Raw genomic sequence first — 20,038 nt, forward strand, 5'->3', positions numbered from 1 at the left:
TTTTTTTTTCACTACAGACCTCCCGTGTTGGGGGTCTCTCTTTTGACGGGAGGGACGGTGTGGCATGGGAGGGGGGGTCCTCCCAAAGGACTTACGTGTGGTTGTCCGAGATGGACGGAGGTGACGTTGCTGCAGGAGCAGCTCTGCGAGAGCTTCTCCGCCAGCGTGTCACGGAACACGTCCAGCAGTGACCAGCGCTGCTTGGGCGCCATCCCCCGGGGAGCCGTCTATGGGACGGGGGCAGGGGGATGCGGAGTGGAGCGGTGCGTGAGGCAGGCGTGCAGGAGAAGAGGGAGCCATGAGAAAAACGAAACAACGAGACACACTTCCGGGCCAGGTGTGGCACGCTAACTACACAGATTCCATAAGGCTGGAACTCTACACTAATGGAAGCTAATGCCGAAACCGCTTGAGGCCTCGTACAGAAGCATGGCGCCTAAAAGGTCAGGGGGTCAGGCCCCGTAAAGGACTCTGTAGGCCTGCAGGTTTGCATTCATAACAAGCTGCAGCAGCACACCTGACTGCGCCTATTTAAACAAGTGATCTGCCTTCAAATGGCTAGTTTTTATGTTCTGCCTGCTATGCGTTTGCTTGGGCTGCTTGACCACAGTAATAAAGAAAACATGTATGCCTTTCCTGCGTCTAACTCACCTGGGATGGGGGCGTTAACGAGGCAACTGCACATGCCCTTCCAACAAAACACTAAAACCAAACACACGATTATGGAACAGCACAGAGATGTTATAAACATGGCAGCTACTGTTTCATTAGTCTCCATGTTTGCTTTGAGAGCATCAAAGAGCTATGAGGACAAGTACAAGCTTATGAGGAAATAACATCTCCAGAATCAACAAGCTAAAATGGAGCAAGTGTGAGGAATAATTAATGACAGGAGGGAGGAGAGGAGATATTTTCACCTGTTAATCAAAACTATCCTTTGGGACAGGCTTATCTAACCTTTCCCAGACTATTCACTAGATGACTTATTGTTGCACTGAAGGAATAACAGCTTTGATTCCGTTCCATTCCAACTCCCAGTGCACTTCAACACAGTTTTCCTGTCTCTTGGTGGAACCAGACAGAAGGGGGGAGTCATTTGTGTGGGTGGTGTGTGAACGGGACGAGGAGAGGAGAGGAGAGGAAGTGATGTAATCTGACTCACATAGAAGGCCTGCTCGCGCAAAGACGGCGTGTCTGGGGGACTCTGGTTGTAGGTGGAGAAGCGCTTGTTGACTGTGGGAGCTTTGTTGACAGTGCTGGCAGAGGAGGCCTGGTCGTCCTTATCGAAGGGGCTGAGAAGAGGAACGGGGACAGTGGAGATTAAATTAAAGGTGCTCTGTGGAGTTCTGTGGGCTTCGAGATGTCTTGAACGCAGCCACAAAGAACTTTTCCATATTTAATACAGCACCACATGTGTTGCAAAGTGATATTACACAAAAATCAGACCAACACTAGCATGTTTGCTTGCTGATTTTAGTGGAGACCAGAATAATGAATGTCTGCACACTGGAGTAGCACCCAATATTTAATTGGACTAAAAAATGGCAACGTTTCGACCCAACAGGGTCTTCTTCAGCTGTGTGACGTAGGTGTGATGTGATGTGATAACTTGAAGATTTTTTGAGAGCTTGAGTTTGAGTGGTGAACTACAATGTGACGTGATGTGATGTGATGTGATGGACTTACTTCCAGGTGACCTCCAGGCTCAGTTTGATAGTGCCCAGGTCGTTGATGTCAACAGCCACCGTTTGAGGCAGCGCAGCAAACAGGTCCTTGGTCTCACAAGACACGCTCCCCACCACCACGTGATTGGCTAGGCTCTTGAGTTCTGTTACCTAGGTGATCCCAAATCCAAACATTTTACATTTTAGTGAATGAGGCAGGTCAAGAAAATCACACTATAGCAATGGGTAGATGGCTTTAGTATGAAGCTTGGGGATCTAAATTCCGACAGGCCCTAATTTGTTTCCTAACACAACCCAGTCTTGATGAAGATCAGAAGCATTCTTATCATTTGCGTCTCAGCAGGGTTCTTTCCCTCTCATTTTAAAATACACTTATAGCTTTAAAAAGAAACAAATAAATAAATAACTTTGAAACTTCCTCCATTTTGTCCTCCGTCCTTCCTTCCTGTCTGCACGCCACAACCCCCACCCCCACCACATACCACCCCCCCCCCCCCCACACACCACCCCCACCAGCACGTCTCCTGACCTTTGCGGGTGACTTTCCAGTCCCCTGACAAACTAGTGTGCAATGGAACGATGGGGGGGGGGGGGGGGGGTACAGAGAAAACAAGTCAAAGTCCAGCTGTTATAGTCCCAGTGTGCTGTTATGTCCATTACGCTTTGACACACAGATGTGACTCTGTGTGAGTCTGAATTTATGTGGCTGTGTGAGTGTGTGAGAATGAGAAAGTATGCGTACAAGCATTACTGAATGCATTGGTAACACTTTATAATAACTACACACAATTCATCATTTATTAAGCCTTTGTTACTTATTAGTTAATGGTTTGTTCATCATTAGTAATTTCTTGTTCATACATAATTTATCATCAGTAAAGCATTTGTTTACACAGTTATAATAGTTTGTTCATAGTAGATAAGCCTATATCTAACATATGTTTATATATTATTGTTAATACTTAATAAATGATGCAATAATATGTTTTTGATTAAGTAATATTTCCATTATTTAACAGTTGTTACATACACATGCACTAATGATTAGTTAGGGTGAGGATACATATTTTATAAACCACTTCCTAATACTATAATTCATAATTAACTCAGGAGTTATTATTATATTTTGTGAGCTCATCTAAAGTGAGGATGTTTTATGCCTTGCAACACATTTACAAATGAGTTATAAAGTTTACACTTGCATTTATGCATTTATAAACAAACAATTTATAACTGTGTGAACAAATGCTTTACTGATGGTAAATTATGTATGAACAAGAAATTACTAATGATGAACAAACCATTAACTAATAAGTAACAAAGGCTTACTAAATTATGAATTGTGTGTAGTTATTATAAAGTGTTACCAATGCATTTGTTTGTGTGTGTGTGTGTGTGTGTGTGTGTGTGTGTGTGTGTGTGTGTGTGTGTGTGTGTGTGTGTGTGTGTGTGTGAGGAAAAAGTGCAAGTGTATACATGTATGGCTTTTATGAGAGTGTGTGGGAAAGTGTGTGCGTATGTGTGTGTGTGTGTGTGAGTGAATGAGTGGATGTCAGAGAGCATGATAGGAAGAAGAAAATAGAAAACCAAATAGGCTACGCTGAAGACAGAGCTTGCGTATGACCTGCCCTCACCTTTATCGACAGGAACTCGGTGATGAGCGGCAGGAAGACCATCTCCTCGCTGTCCCACACCTGCTTGCCGTTGATCTCGATCCGGCCCCGGAGCTTCCACCGCTGACGACCATATTTCATAAAGATCTGCAGGGGTCAGACATCTTAGTTAGAGGTTAGACAACATAGACGGACAAGGCCTTGGTGAAGATAGAGGAACTTACAACTGCTTCAAACAATGAGTGTATTACAGAGATGAGCATTTTAGGAGTTAGTATGTTAGTATGTTTTATCTCACACTTCTTCTCACCACTGCACTGCTTTACACTTCTCACCACTTCACATGCTTTCCAGAGAAACATCAATTTGCCAAATGAATGCATGTAAATAAATCAGAAAATTGATTGGAGGTCCTATCTTTATATTATTTTGCTTGAGACACTATAATTTTGTGTGCACGTCATTGGACCCCAAAACGTGTCTACATTCAGGATTAAATGGAAGCTTGGAAGGCAATCACACACGACCACACAGAGTAGCACTGTGTACACTGATGAGGAACAGCGAGTCCATTTTGTAATCTTAACAGATAATCTCCTTCTACATGGACTTTTTCAGGCCTGTGCCCTATCAAGGACTTTCTCTCAATTCATCACTCTCCCTCCATCTCTTACTCTCTCTATTCCCTCTCTCTCTATTTCCCACTCTCTCTCTCTTTCTCTCTTTCTCTCGCTCTGCTAGCAGACCCAGGAGACTGTTTAAAGCCTGGATGTGGGGAAGGAACAGACTGCCGGTGCTGACTCACTCAATCGATGAGCCTGTCAATCATCGGGCGGCGTGGCGCATGTTAAACAGACAGAGGCTACACTGACACATTAACGCCACTGCTCTTCCAATTACCCTACGCCTCCCCCAAATCTGTTAATCCACCAGAGCCCAGCACACAGCAACCCCCCCCACCAGCTGCACACACACACACACAAGCGCACACACATACACACACGCACTTTCTTAATAAAGTAATGCTGCTTTGAAGAGGATGAATGATGATGTCAGTGCAGCCACGCAGAAAGAGCTCCTGCAGGGAGAACAGCACTGGAGGCAAAGACAGAGTCCGAGAGAGGAGGGAGGGAGAGACGGAGGGATAGAGAGGAAGCGATGGAGAGATAGAGAAAAGGAGGAGAGGAAAGCAGAGAGGAACTCAGTGGATGTAAAGGAGGAGGATTACCTCATACTGGTCCCCTGCACAGAGCCTCGCGAAGCCTGCCAGACCTGGGACACACACAGACAGCATGATGATCACTAATGTGCTGCAACAACAACAAAGTTCCAATACAAGAACACACTGGTAATAAAGGATCATATTGTTTGCATTACTTGTCATTTAGCTGACAGACTTATCCAGAACGAGTTACAGTGATTATTTTTTTCACTTTAGCATGTAGATATAACAAAATGTTTCTCTTTCTCCACCCTCCTCCCTACAGACTGTAATCCATTCAGATCCATTTGCTGACATATTAAACCAAGGGCAGTGACTTCTCTTGCACCGTCCACGGTCACCGACACATGCGCCTCGACTAGCGACTCGAACATACCTTTCATTTTGATATGGAACTCTCCAAGTTGATTTTCCAGCTCGTTTTCCAGCATGCACATATTCTGCCAAGAGAGGAGAGAGGAAAGGAAATTTATAGAGAGAACAATTTGAAACAATGTGGTAACTTAGCCCAGCAAAAGAAAAAAAGAGGGATATAGACAGCAGCGGATTGGGATAAATGCAGAGACCAAATTTCCCTCACAGGATCAAAAGAGTATATATACTTATACTTATAGACAGACCTAATTAGAGAGGAGAGAAAGAGGAGAAAATATGATCAGATCAATGCATTGAGAGCCTGCTGACCTCTGTGTATTCCTTGAAGCCCTTGTTGGCCTCAGACAGACTCTCCCTGGCCTCTCTGCTGCTGCTGGACGCCGTGTAGGCCTTCACCATCTTATTCGCCCCGTCCCGCAGTCTCCGCTGCATGCAGTAGGCATCATACAGCTCGTCAATCTGCACACACAGGCACATACACACACAGCTCTGGATAAGTCAACCACATCATTTCAAAATTAGTTTGTGTACAAGGCAGGCACATAATGACAAGCACTACAACTGCAAAATCTCTCTCACACACAATGTGTTACAGCATGTCTTTGATAAGGTTGACGTGACATTACAAGAGGATCATCAGAGAACAACTTTATGTCGGATATGAATTAAGAATGAACTGGTGAATTATTGTACTATTTGTATATTTCCTAAAGGTTGAACAATGCTTTCTGTGTGTCTGGACCTAAAGAATCCTATGGTTGTCACGACAAAGCAACAACAAAATATCTGAGATTTCATGTTTCATGTTCAATCTGTTTTCTTTTTTTAACACAAGCTTACTGACACTGCAAATGACAGCCCATGTACAAATTTTAGTGATGCACTTCTCTGGTGAATACAAACTTGAAAATGCATTGTAGATGTATGGACTGAGTGAGCCAGCCTCTTAGCGTTAATCTAGCAGAGAACCAATCTTGTTTGTGTGCATTGCGGTCTAGGTTCCCAGTCATTCCTAATGGAGGTCTCAGCACCAATACTTGAGAGCATGTAATTGCACCTAATAGAGATGAAATTGGTCCTTTTTCTTGCTTTCTGACACTTTTACAGCCACCCTAATGAGCATGTGCGGAAACCAACTGCAATGCAGCGAGAATCCAGATGGCTTGGTGAACCCGCCCACACTGCGCCACATATAAATACATCCAGCACTTCCTGTGCCTGGCCTTTCACGGCTCTTATTGCTTCCTCCCACTCCTCATTGTGCTGCATGTGTGTGATTAACTTTTTATTGATCTGTCAGCAGAGCAGGGGAGCAGAGACCCTGAACCTTGGGCCTTGACCAGAAACAGGAAGCAGTAAACACTCAGTCAGAAAACACACACACACACTTCCATAGACAAGCGAGTATAATTACTAATTTGGTTATACCTACATGCCAGTGGCCAGTGTGCTTACATGTGTGAGGCCACCCCCCCACCCCCAATACACACACACACACACACACACACACACACACACACTCTCATGCATGCATCATGATAAACAAAAACAAGCATCACACAGCCATTCACCTGGCTGAGAAGAACACATCTGTTTCAGGTCAGGGGATAAGTGTGTTAACTGTTGATGTTATTTTTGAGCATCTCAGTGTACATCACTAACAGCCTAGCCTCTTTCATTCACACATACACAGAGACAAACACACACACACACACACACACACACACACACACTACACTTTCATTCACTAAAAGTCACCAGTGAGCTCCCATCCCACTCCCACCCTTTTAAAGTCAAGCTAGTCCCATTAACAGAGTGGGGTTACTGGGCATGTTAATGACGGCGTCTCCTCTCAACCCATATGGTGAGAGACAAAAGCGAGCTGCACACACTCTGGTATGAATGAATAAGTAAACACACACAGTTAAACACACACACACACACACACACACACACACACACTTCCCCATACACACACACACACACACACAACAGGGTAGGGGAGCTCCATTCAGCTGCCCATCTCCACGGGAGGCATGACTTTACGAGCCAAAGCTGAGGAAGCATCTTCCTCCACTCCTCTTTCACTTCTACGCAAGGACACACATCCCTCTCCCCTCCCTCTCTCTCTTGCTCTCCCAGTTTCTCTCTCTCTCCATTTTTTAAAAAGAGCACACACACCCTGGAGCAAAGCGAAAAAGGCTTTCGAGCATTTCACTCATCTAGAACAAAATGCAAACAGACCGCCTGTTAACTGGGCTTTCGGTCTGTTTACGAGACAACTTTCTGCAGTAACGTTCTTCTACTGCCTGTTTATCAGGTCAGTGCTGTTCCACTACTACAAATCAAAACCCCTTCAACAGTCAGGACAACCAAGTCAAGTCCATGACCTCCCTCACTTTTTGAGGCTTGAAAATACTTTGACACAGACATTGTTGAAATAAAAAATAAAAACAAATCCCTCCCTAAAAATACATTTGGGTCTGGAGATGAGATGACCGGGTATGTGTGAGCTCCGCACGGTGGAGAGGGTGGAGACCAGGCCCCGGGGCAGAGGCACATGGAGGGGAAGTGAGCTGTAAGGGGAGAGCCCAGCCCAGCGGGAGTGGAGGGCTGACCTGCAGAGGCCCAGGCCAGGCCAGGCCCGGCCCCACACAGCCCACAGTGCTCTCCGGGAGGAGCGCCTCTGCCCTGCTGCCGTAATGGCTTATGATTAGAGGAGAGATGTTCACCCACCGGGGTGCTCAGTGAGAGACACTCAGCAGGGAGGAGGAGGAGAAGGGGGGGAGGGGGTACTGACAAAATCCTCTGCAATGCAGAAGCAGCAGCCCTGAAGGATTTCAAACTCCACTCAGTAGGAGATACACAGATCGGCACACAGCTACACAGACACACACTCTATAAATGCGCATAAACACATATAAACACAAACACACACACACATCCACAGAGTCATATATGGAGAACACATTACAGTGCTTGCTACAAACACACACAGATACACATGCTCAGTTTGCTATAAACAGACTTCTATAAACACACTGGTTTAGCCCTAGAGAAATCATTACTCTCCAGGAGGTAAAAGAACAGTGGAGAGAGAGAGAGAGGGAGAAAGAAACCAAGAAGGAGAAACAGATTGATTCCTCAGTGGTTCCCAGTCGTCTCTTTCGGGCTCATCTGGAGGTGGTTAGGGCGACTCAGCCAGTCAGGCAGGCCATCTGAAGCTTCTGGAGCCTCCGTGCCTCTCTCCTCTCTCTTCCTTCTCCAACACCGTCCAGCAGTGGTGGACAGCAGAAATCCCCTACTGGTTGTGCCCCAAGACTTATGGAGGCGATTCCTCCCACTGCTCCCACCATCTGCTGCAAGTGTGCACTAATGAGCAGACTGAGGCCTGACGCAACACATAAAAAGCAAAGTTTGGATTTTCTAATGTGTCCCAACTACATATGCTCACCATGTCAATGGCTTCTAACAGGAACAGAAGCTAAAGTTCTTTGTGTTGATTGAAAAAATGTTCCTCAAGAAGCCACTGCCAAAGGTGTTTTGGGTTATACACTGTTTATGGCAGCTTTTCATCCTGATGAACAGCATTTTCAGCCTTACAGCTTCCTGGAAGATGGTTCCAGAATCTATGATGTTTTTTTGAATTCATTCCATAGAATGTTGGCTCCACCCAGACTGAAGCTGGCAGGAAGTTGTGTAAGCCAGTGCCACTGGAGGAAATCAACCCTGCAGATCTGAGAGCTTGTGCAATTCATGACCGCAAAGAGCTCAAACTCTTAGCTCAGTTTTCAACACGCAAAACTAGCCATGGGAACTAGCAATGTGTCAACATCCACAGCAAACAATGGTGCACTAAGAATATTCACCCAATATTCACCTGTGCCCTGACTGAACACAAGAAAGACCAATGGAATACATGGGTCCCAAATCTGAAGTAGTAAAGCTACACACAATGTGTTAACTGATGTGCATCACTGGCCAAATTAAACTGGGTCATTTTTGGCTTGCCCATCCAGCCGACGATTTGAAAACACAGCCTGTGGCAGGGTCATCTTCACGCGGGTCAGGTCAGCAAAGGGTTAAGTTTACTTTTCTTACATCCCGAAATGCCTGCTCGCCTGAGGGCCCCCCTACAGAAGGTCGCCGCTCGTGACCCCGCAAAGGGCGGGGGGGGTTGGGGGGGGGGCTGCCTGTAGGCACCCCGCCACTCGTAAAACGCAAACTAATCACACATCAAACACCACCAGATTGGAGAGAATGGAGGTGGAGGAGGAGGAGGAGGAAGAGGAGGTGGTGGAGTCCAGGCCCTGGCAGAGAGACCAGCCGGCCTCAGTACAGAGTTAAAGCAGCAGCTCGCCCAGCCAGACAGGAATGCCCTCTGCCTGTGACCCATGTCCCTGCAGACTGCTGCCTACGCATACGTGTGTGTGTGTGTGTGTGTGTGTGTGTGTGTGTGTGTGTGTGTGTGTGTGTGTGTGTGTGTGCATGTGTGTGTGTGCATGTGTGCGCATGTGTGTGTGTGCGCATGTGTATGTGTGTCTGTGTATGTGTGTGTGTGTGCGTGTGTATGTGTGTGTGTGCGTGTGTATGTGTGCGTGTGTGTGTGTGCGCGTGTGTGTGTGTGCGTGTGTGTGTGTGTGTGTTTGCATGTGTTTGTGTGCGTGTGTGCGTGTGTGCATGTGTGTATGTGTGTGTGTGCATAGAGTGAGAGGTAGAAAGACAAACAGAATGTTTGTGTGTTCATGTTCATGTGATGTTTGTTTTTTAATGCCTGTTTGTAAGGTTTGTCTGTCAGCTTTATGTAACAAGTCAAAAATGGCCTGCTTGGGGCAGGATGAAGAGCAGCTCTATCTGGACAACACATCACTGAAGGCCAACTTGCCAAGGACAGAGTTCAAGGGAAATACCACACAAGTAGACAGATGACAGATGTGGGCTCTAACACACAAAAACACTTGACACCCCCAACACACGTACACAAAAACACTGTTGATGTTGAACTCCATGTTTAAACGATATCTTCTATTGACAGTGCAAAATAATGTTTCTAATGTCAGTTAAAGACAATTGAAATTGAAATTGAAGTTGGTTTGTGTGTGTATGTCTATGTATGAGTGTGTTGTAGGGGGAGGGTGTGTGCGTGTATCTGTATATGCCTTGTACTTTAACTACGTCAGTCACTAAGCCGCCCACAGCATGGTCACTCACTCTCTGGCATTCAACACAAGCCCGGACCTGCCTCAGTTCTCTGTGGCCAAACAGACTTGTGCTACAGGGGGCACACACACACACACACACACACACACACACACACACACACATTGTACAAGCACACGATTTATGCACACTTAACACATCTGGCCCAGCCCATGTTGTGCTGTTGCTGACCTGGTATTGCACGCACTATAACATTTCACCAACACTCCCACTGCACATAACAGACATAAAACAAATCAGCATGGCCCAAACACCTCTGGCACCTCTCTAAACACGCTCCCCTGGGCCTCCTGATAAACATCTCCCCATCTCCAGCCCATATTCCCATTAGCAGCCCTCACCTTGCTCTGATGGAACTCCAGTCGTCTCATGAACCTTTCGATAACCTTCACTTGCTGTGGGAAGAGTAAACAAACGTAAACAAGTGTAGGAGTATGCACTCAACATTTAGCCTGTTAGACAGTTGCCCTGATATGTGTAAGTGTATACTCTGTGTGTGTGTGTGTGAGAGAGTGTGAGTGTGAGTGTGTGTGTATGTATGTGTGTTCTTGTTGTCCCTAAGAACATAGAGCATAGCTGCTGACTTTGGAACTGCACCTCACTAACTTGGCAGAGATGGGTGCCAGATCAGGCCCATGGCTGGTCCAGGGTCAGTTAGTGAATGAGATTATGCTGAATGTCTTATGCTGGATGGCCAGGGTCAGTTAGTGAATGAGATTATGCTGAATGTCTTAGAATGGATGGTCCAGGGTCAGTTAGTGAATGAGATTTTGCTGAATGTCTTGATGGTCAAGACAGAGCTACTCACCTTGTCCAGTTCATATAGGAAGCCCTGTAAAAAGAATACCACATTATCAGCATATAGATCTAACAAGCTTGGTTTAGCAAAATGTATGTTTCTAGCTATATATTTCTATGTGCATGACGGACACCCTGTCAAAGAGAGCAATGCACTACCTGTACACAAGTGTTAAAATGGTGCTGTTCTACTGTCTTATGGAACAAGTAGTTTCTCTCTTTCTCTACTCAAGCAAAGCCAGAATATTCAAATGAATAACTGAATATTCAAATGAATAACAGAATATTCAAATCAATAACAGAATATTCAAATAAATAACAGAATATTTAAATGAATAACTCCACAGTGTTGGATTTCATGTCACTAGTGAGCTGTGTGAGAGTGAGTGAAGTGGAAAATGATGGTGTCCTAAAAACAGAGACATGTTCCTCACCAGGCGGGAGTTCCTCTTGGATTCCTTCATCTGCCTGCTGAGGCTGTCCAGCTCCATCTGATGGACCTGCAGGTAGGACCTGAGCACCACACGCGCGCGCACACAGACACACACACACACACACACACACACACACACACACACACACACACACACACACACACACACACACACACACACACACACACACACACACACACACACACACACACACACACACACACACACACACACACACACACACACACACACACTTAGTACCTATGGGTTTAATCACACCCATACACAGGGGGGACTATGGGGGATGTGAGACTGCATGTAGTGCAATTCTGTTGTGCTGTTATACAGTATAGATTAAGAATAAACAGCTTCATACATGATTGGAATTCTTATCAGTTATCAGTCTTATCAGTTAACTTTTTATTACCTGGATTGGCAAGTGATAGCCAGAATGTATGTATGCATGTGGGTTTGAGCTTGCGTGTGTGTTAATACAAGGTATGTATGAATTGCATGATTATAGCGTGTGTGTATGTGTGTGTGTGTGTGTGTGCGTACTTGTGTGTGCGGTGCGTGTGCGCTTGTGTGTGTGTGTGTGTGTGTGTGTGTGTGTGAGTGTGCTTGTTTGTGCATGTGTGTGTGTGTGCGTGCATGTTTATGTGTGAGTGTGCTTGTTTGTGCGTGTGTGTGTGTGTGTGTGCGTACGTGTTTGTGTGTGAGTGTGCTTGTGTGTGTGTGTGTGTGTGTGCGTACGTGTTTGTGTGTGAGTGTGCTTGTGTGTGCCTGTGTGTGTGTGTGTGTGCGTGTGTGTGTGCGTGTGCGTGTGTGTGTGCGTGTGTACTTGTGTGTGCGGTGCGTGTGCGCTTGTGTGTGCGGTGCGTGTTTGTGTGTTTGTGTGCTTGTGTGCTTGTGTGTGTGTGTGTACTTACTGCAGGCCTCTCTTCAGGGCCTCGTAGACCTCATCCAGCCTCTCAGGCTGAGGCACCTTAGGGGGCACTGATTTGGCGGAGAGGGTGAACATCCTGCTTCCTCTGTTGGAGGCTTTCCTGGTGCACCCTGGGGTGCTGAACACAGCGAGGGACCTGTCATTCACAAACACACACACACAAAAAAATATACAAACTTTATGAATCTTAAAATGAGAACTGGTTTGAAGGCACACGGAATTCCAGCACAGAGACACAGAACCTGATCTTTGTCTAGGCCAAACTATATTAATTCATGTAATAATGCTTCTTAACATGTGACATTTAGTCAGGCTGTCTCATATGACAAGCACATGGTGTATGATACTTTATCACAATGAGTCAAATGCTGGTGCTATTAGTTGTACTAAATCATCCCCCAAGTATCATACGCCTAACATATCATCACATGAAGGATCTTTAGTATGTCCATGCATGAATAGCAAACACTGTATGGTTCAAACATCCCCTCTGACCTGAGCCTTCCCCTACCGGGTACCTGCCTGACTGTGCCAACCCAGACTCAAACCCGCAAACTTGCAGCACCTTGGACGGAGAGGCGAGCTTGCTAGCAAGGAGACTAACACCAATGGGTGCTCGCGTCTGTCACTAGCACATCTCTTAAGGTGTTGGGAGTGAGGTGCATGTGCATACTGCACAGCTAGCCTACTGCACCAGCTGGCTTTCATTACCCTAAAGCTGAAATCCATCAGAAACACCACTTTTACCATTCCCAAGAGAAGCTAACCATAGAGTTAAGTTCTGCTGCAAGGTCAGAGTCCAAAGCAGCACAAAAACAGCTGCCCTACACATGCTTTTCACCCAGTTATGTAATCATTTGCCAGTGCCATTGTCTCTGTGTGTGTGTGTGTGTGTGTGTGTGTGTGTGTGTGTGTGTGTCTATGTGTACGTGTCTGGCAGGGGATGGGATATCTCTGTACTAGTTTTCCTTGCAGACACCTAAGCATGTATATGTAATGTATTCATTAATTCACTTAAATGTGTGAACGCTGAAATCGATCAGTAACATCTTCCATGAAGGTCTAGAGAGGAGCTAATGACAAAGCGGATCCCAGCCCTAACCTGACACGTGTCCGGTTCAATGTTTCAGTCTGAGGCTGCAGGAAAAATAACCGCTGCCCTACACATGCAAGTCAGGGCTCCCCCATCAGGGGCAACATCAACAATCTCACATGAAAACACAGATCGATAGCTCTTCTGAGAAACACAAGAGCCGATCGATACGAGCCTCCATTCATTCAGCAGAGGAGACTCGCAGCTCAATAGGAATAAAGCAAAGAGATGAACGATTGCCCCGGCAACCTGCCTCTTTTAAATACAGCGTTCGGTTTAACCGCAGCCAGCATTTGTTTAGGGATGTCCTGAAATAGAGCCGCAAAAAGTTTCCATCACAACTTTTCCCCTGTCTACCGATCCCCTCTGTTCTTCCTTCCTCTTTCCTCACCTCTTTATTTACTCAATCTCACCATTTACATGTATTTGAATGGATCAGTTCACATTATTTACTGTAGCTCATAAGCTAGTGTTTTAGTCTAAATAGAACCATGCATACACGGTGTAAGACGGAACTTCTCAATTGTAATCAAAGCCCTAGCATAACCTTTAAGCATTCCTCTGGTCTGTGAAAAGAGCTACAGCAACATTCTCAAATTGGCTGCAGCTCCATCCTTGCTTACTTCCCTTTTCCAGACAGTTTTTTTCCCCTTCACTTCCTCTCCTTTCCTCCCTCCCTCCCTCTTTCCTCTGTATCACTCTCACTCCCTCCATCTCTGCTCCCTCTCTCCCTGAATTTAACATGGACTCTGGTTGGCCTTGTTGTGAGGATGGCAGAACGGTCCATTAATAAATCATGACAGCATTCTTCATTCCTGCCTTTCTTGCTTTAACATGGGATCGGAGCAGGTCACACTGTCAGATGCAAACATGCATTTTTACATGCATGCACGCTTGCAACACACACACACACACACAGACACACACACACACACACACACAAAGGTAACAAACTATAAACACCTTCACACCCCACTGCAAATATCCCTATTTGCTCTGAGTGGCTGTGTTAATGTCAAAGACAAGACATCACTGCAGTTGAACAGAGAGAGTAAAAGGCTGAGCCAGCACACCAGCACATGGATGTGTATGTTCAGATATGGGTACTCTAGACCTGCTTTACTATTGGCCTCTGTTAACTCACCCCTGTCGAATGCTATATTATATAACCCTTAGGAGAGTCTTTACAAAACCATTTTCAGGAACGAAGGAAAAGCCTCTCCACCCCAACTCTCTTCTCTCTCTCTCTCTCTCTCTCTCTCTCTCTCTCTCTCTCTCTCTCTCTCTCTCTCTCTCTCTCTCTCTCTCTCTCTCTCTCTCTCTCTCTCTCTCTCTCTCTCTCTCTCTCTCTCTCTCTCTCTCTCTCTCTCTCTCTCTCTCTCTCTCTCTCTCTCTCTCTCTCTCTCCCTTGTTTTCTCTCTCTCTCTCTCTCTCTTCCCTGTGTGCTCTCTCTCTGTCAGCTACTGCCAGGAAACAAGCTCTGCTGGACATCCTGTCAGGTGGAACTAGCAGCAGACATCCTGATTAAAGCACATGTGTGTGTGTGCGTGTGTGTGTGTGCAGCTGGTGGGGGGGTTGCTGTGTGTGTGTGTGTGTGTGTGTGTGTGTGTGTGTGTGTGTGTGTGTGTGTGTGTTATAGTATGTCTTGGCTCATTTATGAAAGCATTATGTGTATATTGTTTGTGTGGGTCTTTGTGGATAGTGTTGGGGTGTTTATGTATTTGCCGTCTATTGGGTAAGGTTTCTCACCTATAGGGTTTGTCGTAGGAGTTGACTCCGGCGAAGGACTGACTCCTAGTGATGGACCGGGAAACAATTCGGCGCGAAGGCCGCACGGAGAGGGACATGGTGGACACAGCTCTGGAGGGACTCCCTGTAGAGACAACACAGGGGACAGGGGGGAAGGCATTAGAGGTCGCACTCATGGAGGGAGGGAAAACATTTGAGGTTACACCGTGGAAGTATTAGTCACAGCTGCTCAGTGGTTCAGAACCAGACATCACAGAGAACTAAATATATTTATTAATTAAACTGAGGAAGATGTTTCAAGGGCTTTGTCCTTGATCGAGAACTTATGTAACCTTTTTTATTTTCTTTCCTTTTTTCCAGGAAAGAACCCTTTAAAATCTCATTATACACTTTGGGTTCATCGCACCATGAGTCTATCGGAGAGAAAAGAAACTTCAGCGTCTCTTCCTTCAGTAAAAGTCCATGAGATTATAGGGCGCACAGACAGAAGCCTCTACAGACTAACACCAATTATTTTACATCAAAGCACCCCACTAAGCCAGACCACTTTCTGAAACCGTTACATAAGATTGAACATCAGAACCATTCCCTCGCTCTGACAGAAGATTTTTGTTCTCATCATTCCTACCAGGGGCAGAGAGAAAAATAACATCCTGACGCACCAACCCCAACAACATGCCACAGGCCTGTCCCGTTCCTCCTGGCCTGACCATCTTTCTGTCCCAACAATCGGAGTGATCTGTTTGTACACAAGCGCACCCCGTAGCGACTGCTGTGTTGATGGGTGCGGGTGCGGAGAGGAGCAGAGTAGCTTGGCACTGGCACTGGCACTGACGGGAATGGCGGAGGCTGTGACCTCCTATGAAGAGCCCCAGCTCCAGGCCAAACAAACGCTTCCTTCCCCATCTCCTCTCCCTCCTGCCCCCTCCTCCCTGCCTTTCCTCTACACAGAGCCATGATGGGGCGCTACCACCCACCCACACCCGTCTCTTTGGTGTCTCCGACAAGAGCACAGAGAATCCCACCCTCTTCCTCAGGGGTGTGTGTTGAATCACACAGAAACACACACACACACACACACACACACACACACACACACACACACACACACACAATCAGGATTAGATGATCCAGTCAAGGTGACAGCAAACCTACACAAAAGTGTTGCTTCTCAGTCAGTGGGTATTGCACAGGTCTAAAATATGATTGCACGAGTGAGTGTGTGAAAAGCTGAGAAAACTGATAGAAGGGTGCTAGGAAGGACAGCAAAGCAGAGAAAGCAAGAGAGAGAGAGAGTGAGAGAGAGAGAGAAAGAGAGCACAAGAAAGAGAGAGAGAGAGAGAGTATGTGACATAGAAAGAAGGACAGTATCCTGTTTTCCCAAGACCAGATAAAGCCTCAGTGCCTTGCCAGTGCAGCCAGAGTTCATTGTGAGTAATCGCTGCGGACGTCCTTATCACCTAATCTGGGGAAGCAGTGGCAGAAGCAGAGGCTGAGTCTGGGACAGGGACTGTACAGCCCAACCTCCTGTTCACAACAGGCTCTTTTATAAACAAGGCCTGTCGCTGCAGCCTCGACCCACCCAGCTCACGTCCTTGGAATGCACTCTCGGACAGGAATCCATCTGCCCAGGGAGCATAGACAGATACACAAGGATGCTCACTCACACAGGGATCCATCCATCCACTTATCTAGATTACCCATTCACACAGGGATCAGACTTGCACAGGGATGCATCCAACCAGGGATCACACTCGAAGAAGAATACATCCAACCAGGGATCAAACAGGGATCCATCTACCCTTGAAAGTCACTCGCACAGGGATCCATCCAACCAGGGATCAGACTTGCACAGGGATGCATCCAACCAGGGATCACACTCGAAGAGGAATACTGTATATCCAACCAGGGATCAAACAGGGATCCATCTACCCTTGAAAGTCGCACAGGGATCCATCCAAACAGGGATCAGACTTGCACAGGGATCCTCCAATAGGGATCCATCTGCCCTTAACATCCACTCAGGGATCCACTTGTCCTTGGAACACACTGAGTGCTCTGACCATCCTCAAATGCATCAGACGGGTAACTCGAGACGCGTTGAAGGGATATTTCATTACTTATTACCAAAGGCCAGTTGGGTTTTCAGCTCCACATTAGCACATAAGACATCAGTCAGAAGCCAAAGCTCAGATGTATATGAGAAGAAATGTGTGAGGATCAGATAAAAAAAAAAAACGAATCTCCTTACCAGAACTCAACAAACCCACTGCAATAACATTGCCGTAACAACTGCCATAACAACACCACCACACACAACACTCACAAACGGACATGCCCGCACACACCATGACCACACAAGCTCAAGTGTGTATGAACTGCTGTTTTGCATTAACTGTGAATGGCGTCACTAGCCGCCCCTTAACCAGGGAGCTGCAGGGTAACTTGCCAGACAGCCGGGGTGGGTAGAAGACGTTCCAAGCATTTTAATGAACAGAACTACAAAAGCTATTTCTACTTTCCCTAAAATGGACCAAAAAAAGCACTGTCATCAAAAAAAGGACAAAACCTGGGCTGTTAGAAAGTTTTCATAATGTAAAATCTGATGCGCTAGGCAAACTTCCTGAGGTCAATACCCTGTAGCTAACATGTAGCAATTGCAGAGAGTGCGCTTTTTTGTCCTGCTAATCGCCTCAGTCAACATGGCTTAAAATAATTGTGTCTTTTTGTTTTGGATCAACAGAGATACGCGGCTCCTTGGATACACTGATGGCACCACCGCTGACTTGAGGAAGTGAGCCAGGGTTTATTTATAAAAGCTGTCAGGGTGGAGTGGTGACAGGAAACCCAGTCATGCACCGTGACTTGCATCCCTCTCCCAACACCTCGCTTGCAGCAATGACAACACCTCACAACCTCACAATGGGCCGTCTGGCCGGAGAACAAGGCCTTTCTCTGCCCTGTAACCATGGATGGCGGAGCATACCAACAAGCTCAAGCAGGGGGGGTGGGGGGATGGAGAGGCGTTCCATACAGATACCCCCTCCACAGAGCTTCCATCCGTGTGTGTGTGTGTGTGTGTGTGTGTGTGTGTGTGTGTGTGTGTGTGTGTGTGTGTGTGTGTGTGTTGGACTGGATGGAGGCTGAGAGAGGCCCTGCTGACCCCTTCACCACATCCCTATGCCCCCCCATACACACACAAACAACTCCAACCTACCCTACCCGAGCTCTCCTGATCTCATTCACAGCACCCAATCCTCTCTTCCTGATTCTCCACCACCCCTCCAGGCAAAACAGGCTTCAGCCGGTCTCAACAAACACAGCTCCCTGGTGAGTCCGGACAGAGGGCCCCATCCCACAGCTATACGCCAAGGCACCAAACGCTGCACCCATCCCATTCCACCCCATTTCTTCTTGCTCTTGGCGGTCAATTAATATTTCATTAGTCTTAATCAAAGACCCAAGGACTCCAAATGCAGAAATGTGGGCTAAAGCCCTTACCGGGTTTTCATCAGTGTCATGATTAGATTTTGGCCGTCATAAAAGATGAATGTTCACTCAATCTGGGGCGGGGGGGGGGGGGGTTTGAAATGTCCGTAAATATTTAATCACATCCGCAAGATCCTTATTTACCCCCCACTTGATCAATTAGTGGCCTTTAATTGAGTTGTAAAGCCTTGTTGAAGCTCAGCAGCCGCCCGGCTTACTGAACAAACTCATCAGGCGCTGAGCACATGGCATAGGAAATGCCTCAATCCTGTAGGAAGCTGCATGGAGCTTTTTCTTTCCTCCTTTTCTAATACCGCTCAGGAAGACTGTCTAGAGAAATAAAAACATCTGGAGCAGCCGAGAGAGACTCTTACACAGCGGTCTCTCTCTCTCTCTCTCCCCCCTCCCCCTCGCCTGTTGACATAACCTATTTTTTCTTCATCACCATGAGAGATGTCCAGACTGAAAGGGGAAAAAAATTAACTCTCTTCGTCAAAACAGAAAACAGAATTGACAATGTGAGTGAGAAAGAGAAAGAGAGAGAGAGAGAGAGAAAGAGACATAACCAAAGCAACAAAGGAGAGCTGTCAGCAGTCCTGTACGTCATTGCTGTAAATGCTGCTCACTGTTTTGCCTGCCATCAAAAACACCGACCTTCGCTAGAGTCCCTGTCCACCCGTGAGTCGCCAGGGAAACAGGACACGGGCAAGTGACACATCCCCCTCCTCTCTCCTGCCCTGTGCAGTTCAGCTCAGTTCAGTTTAGACAGGGGCCTTTCAGTTGCCCGTCGCCTCAGCCTCGAGTCCAGCTGACAGAGCAGTCGGTCAGTTACCCCCTACACACCGGAGCTGAGTCAATGGTACTGCCAGGCTGGGCCCACAGTCATGCCCCCCTCCCTAACACCACAACCTCCCCCGCCTGACCACCCCCCCACCCACCCACCAGAAGTGTAATGAGCAACCACACCCCCTTCTTTGGTCAGCACTGGGGCTCTCCTACCTGTCCACGAGGAGGTGGGTCCACTGAGGGATTTAGTCCAGCCAGGATCACACAAGGTGTGAAGAACAAACGTCGAGCAATGTAACGCGAAAGAAAGAATGAATGATTTGGAGGGAGAGATTGAGAGAGAGAAAGACAGAAAAAAAGAGAGAGCGTTACATGAGTGGGCACGCACTCCGGGTGAGGGTTAAAGCATTTCCACAGGCTTCCATTGGGCGAGCGTGTGGTCAGAGTGGGTCAGAAGCCTGTGGACGGGTATGTGGGCATTGTTTGGCTCCCTTGGCCTCGTTCCAGGACCATTCTAGAACACAAAGCACTGGGGGCAGCAGGGTGTGGCCATGGTGGCCTCTTACTACCCACAAGCCAGCCCCCTCTCACATGCTCACAAACAAACCCAATGCTCCAGCACCCCTCC

At 46.9% G+C, this 20,038-nt stretch overlaps 1 protein-coding gene across 5 annotated transcripts in view; it reads right to left on the reverse strand.

Annotated features, from left to right (window-relative positions):
• ripor1 (RHO family interacting cell polarization regulator 1) overlaps positions 1-20,038 on the reverse strand; it is a 67,575-nt gene that overhangs the window by 10,352 nt on the left and 37,185 nt on the right. For all 5 annotated transcript variants that reach the window (XM_076303810.1, XM_076303809.1, XM_076303811.1 and 2 more), the window contains exons 2-12: positions 15,136-15,259; positions 12,277-12,429; positions 11,348-11,426; positions 10,924-10,947; positions 10,457-10,510; positions 5,205-5,354; positions 4,897-4,960; positions 4,527-4,570; positions 3,320-3,445; positions 1,687-1,835; positions 1,163-1,292 (exon numbers count right to left, since the gene is read on the reverse strand). In XM_076303810.1, the coding sequence (XP_076159925.1) occupies positions 1,163-1,292; positions 1,687-1,835; positions 3,320-3,445; positions 4,527-4,570; positions 4,897-4,960; positions 5,205-5,354; positions 10,457-10,510; positions 10,924-10,947; positions 11,348-11,426; positions 12,277-12,429; positions 15,136-15,233 (1,071 nt within the window). In that variant the 5' untranslated portion in view covers positions 15,234-15,259. The remainder of the gene's footprint in view (positions 1-1,162; positions 1,293-1,686; positions 1,836-3,319; positions 3,446-4,526; positions 4,571-4,896; positions 4,961-5,204; positions 5,355-10,456; positions 10,511-10,923; positions 10,948-11,347; positions 11,427-12,276; positions 12,430-15,135; positions 15,260-20,038) is intronic.

This window comes from Alosa pseudoharengus, unplaced genomic scaffold (genome assembly GCF_046254945.1).
Source record: "Alosa pseudoharengus isolate Yale_2024_CS ecotype anadromous, Long Island Sound unplaced genomic scaffold, YU_APseudo_1.1 YU_APseudo_1.1_scf_10, whole genome shotgun sequence".
Classification (NCBI taxonomy): Eukaryota; Metazoa; Chordata; class Actinopteri; order Clupeiformes; family Clupeidae; genus Alosa; species Alosa pseudoharengus.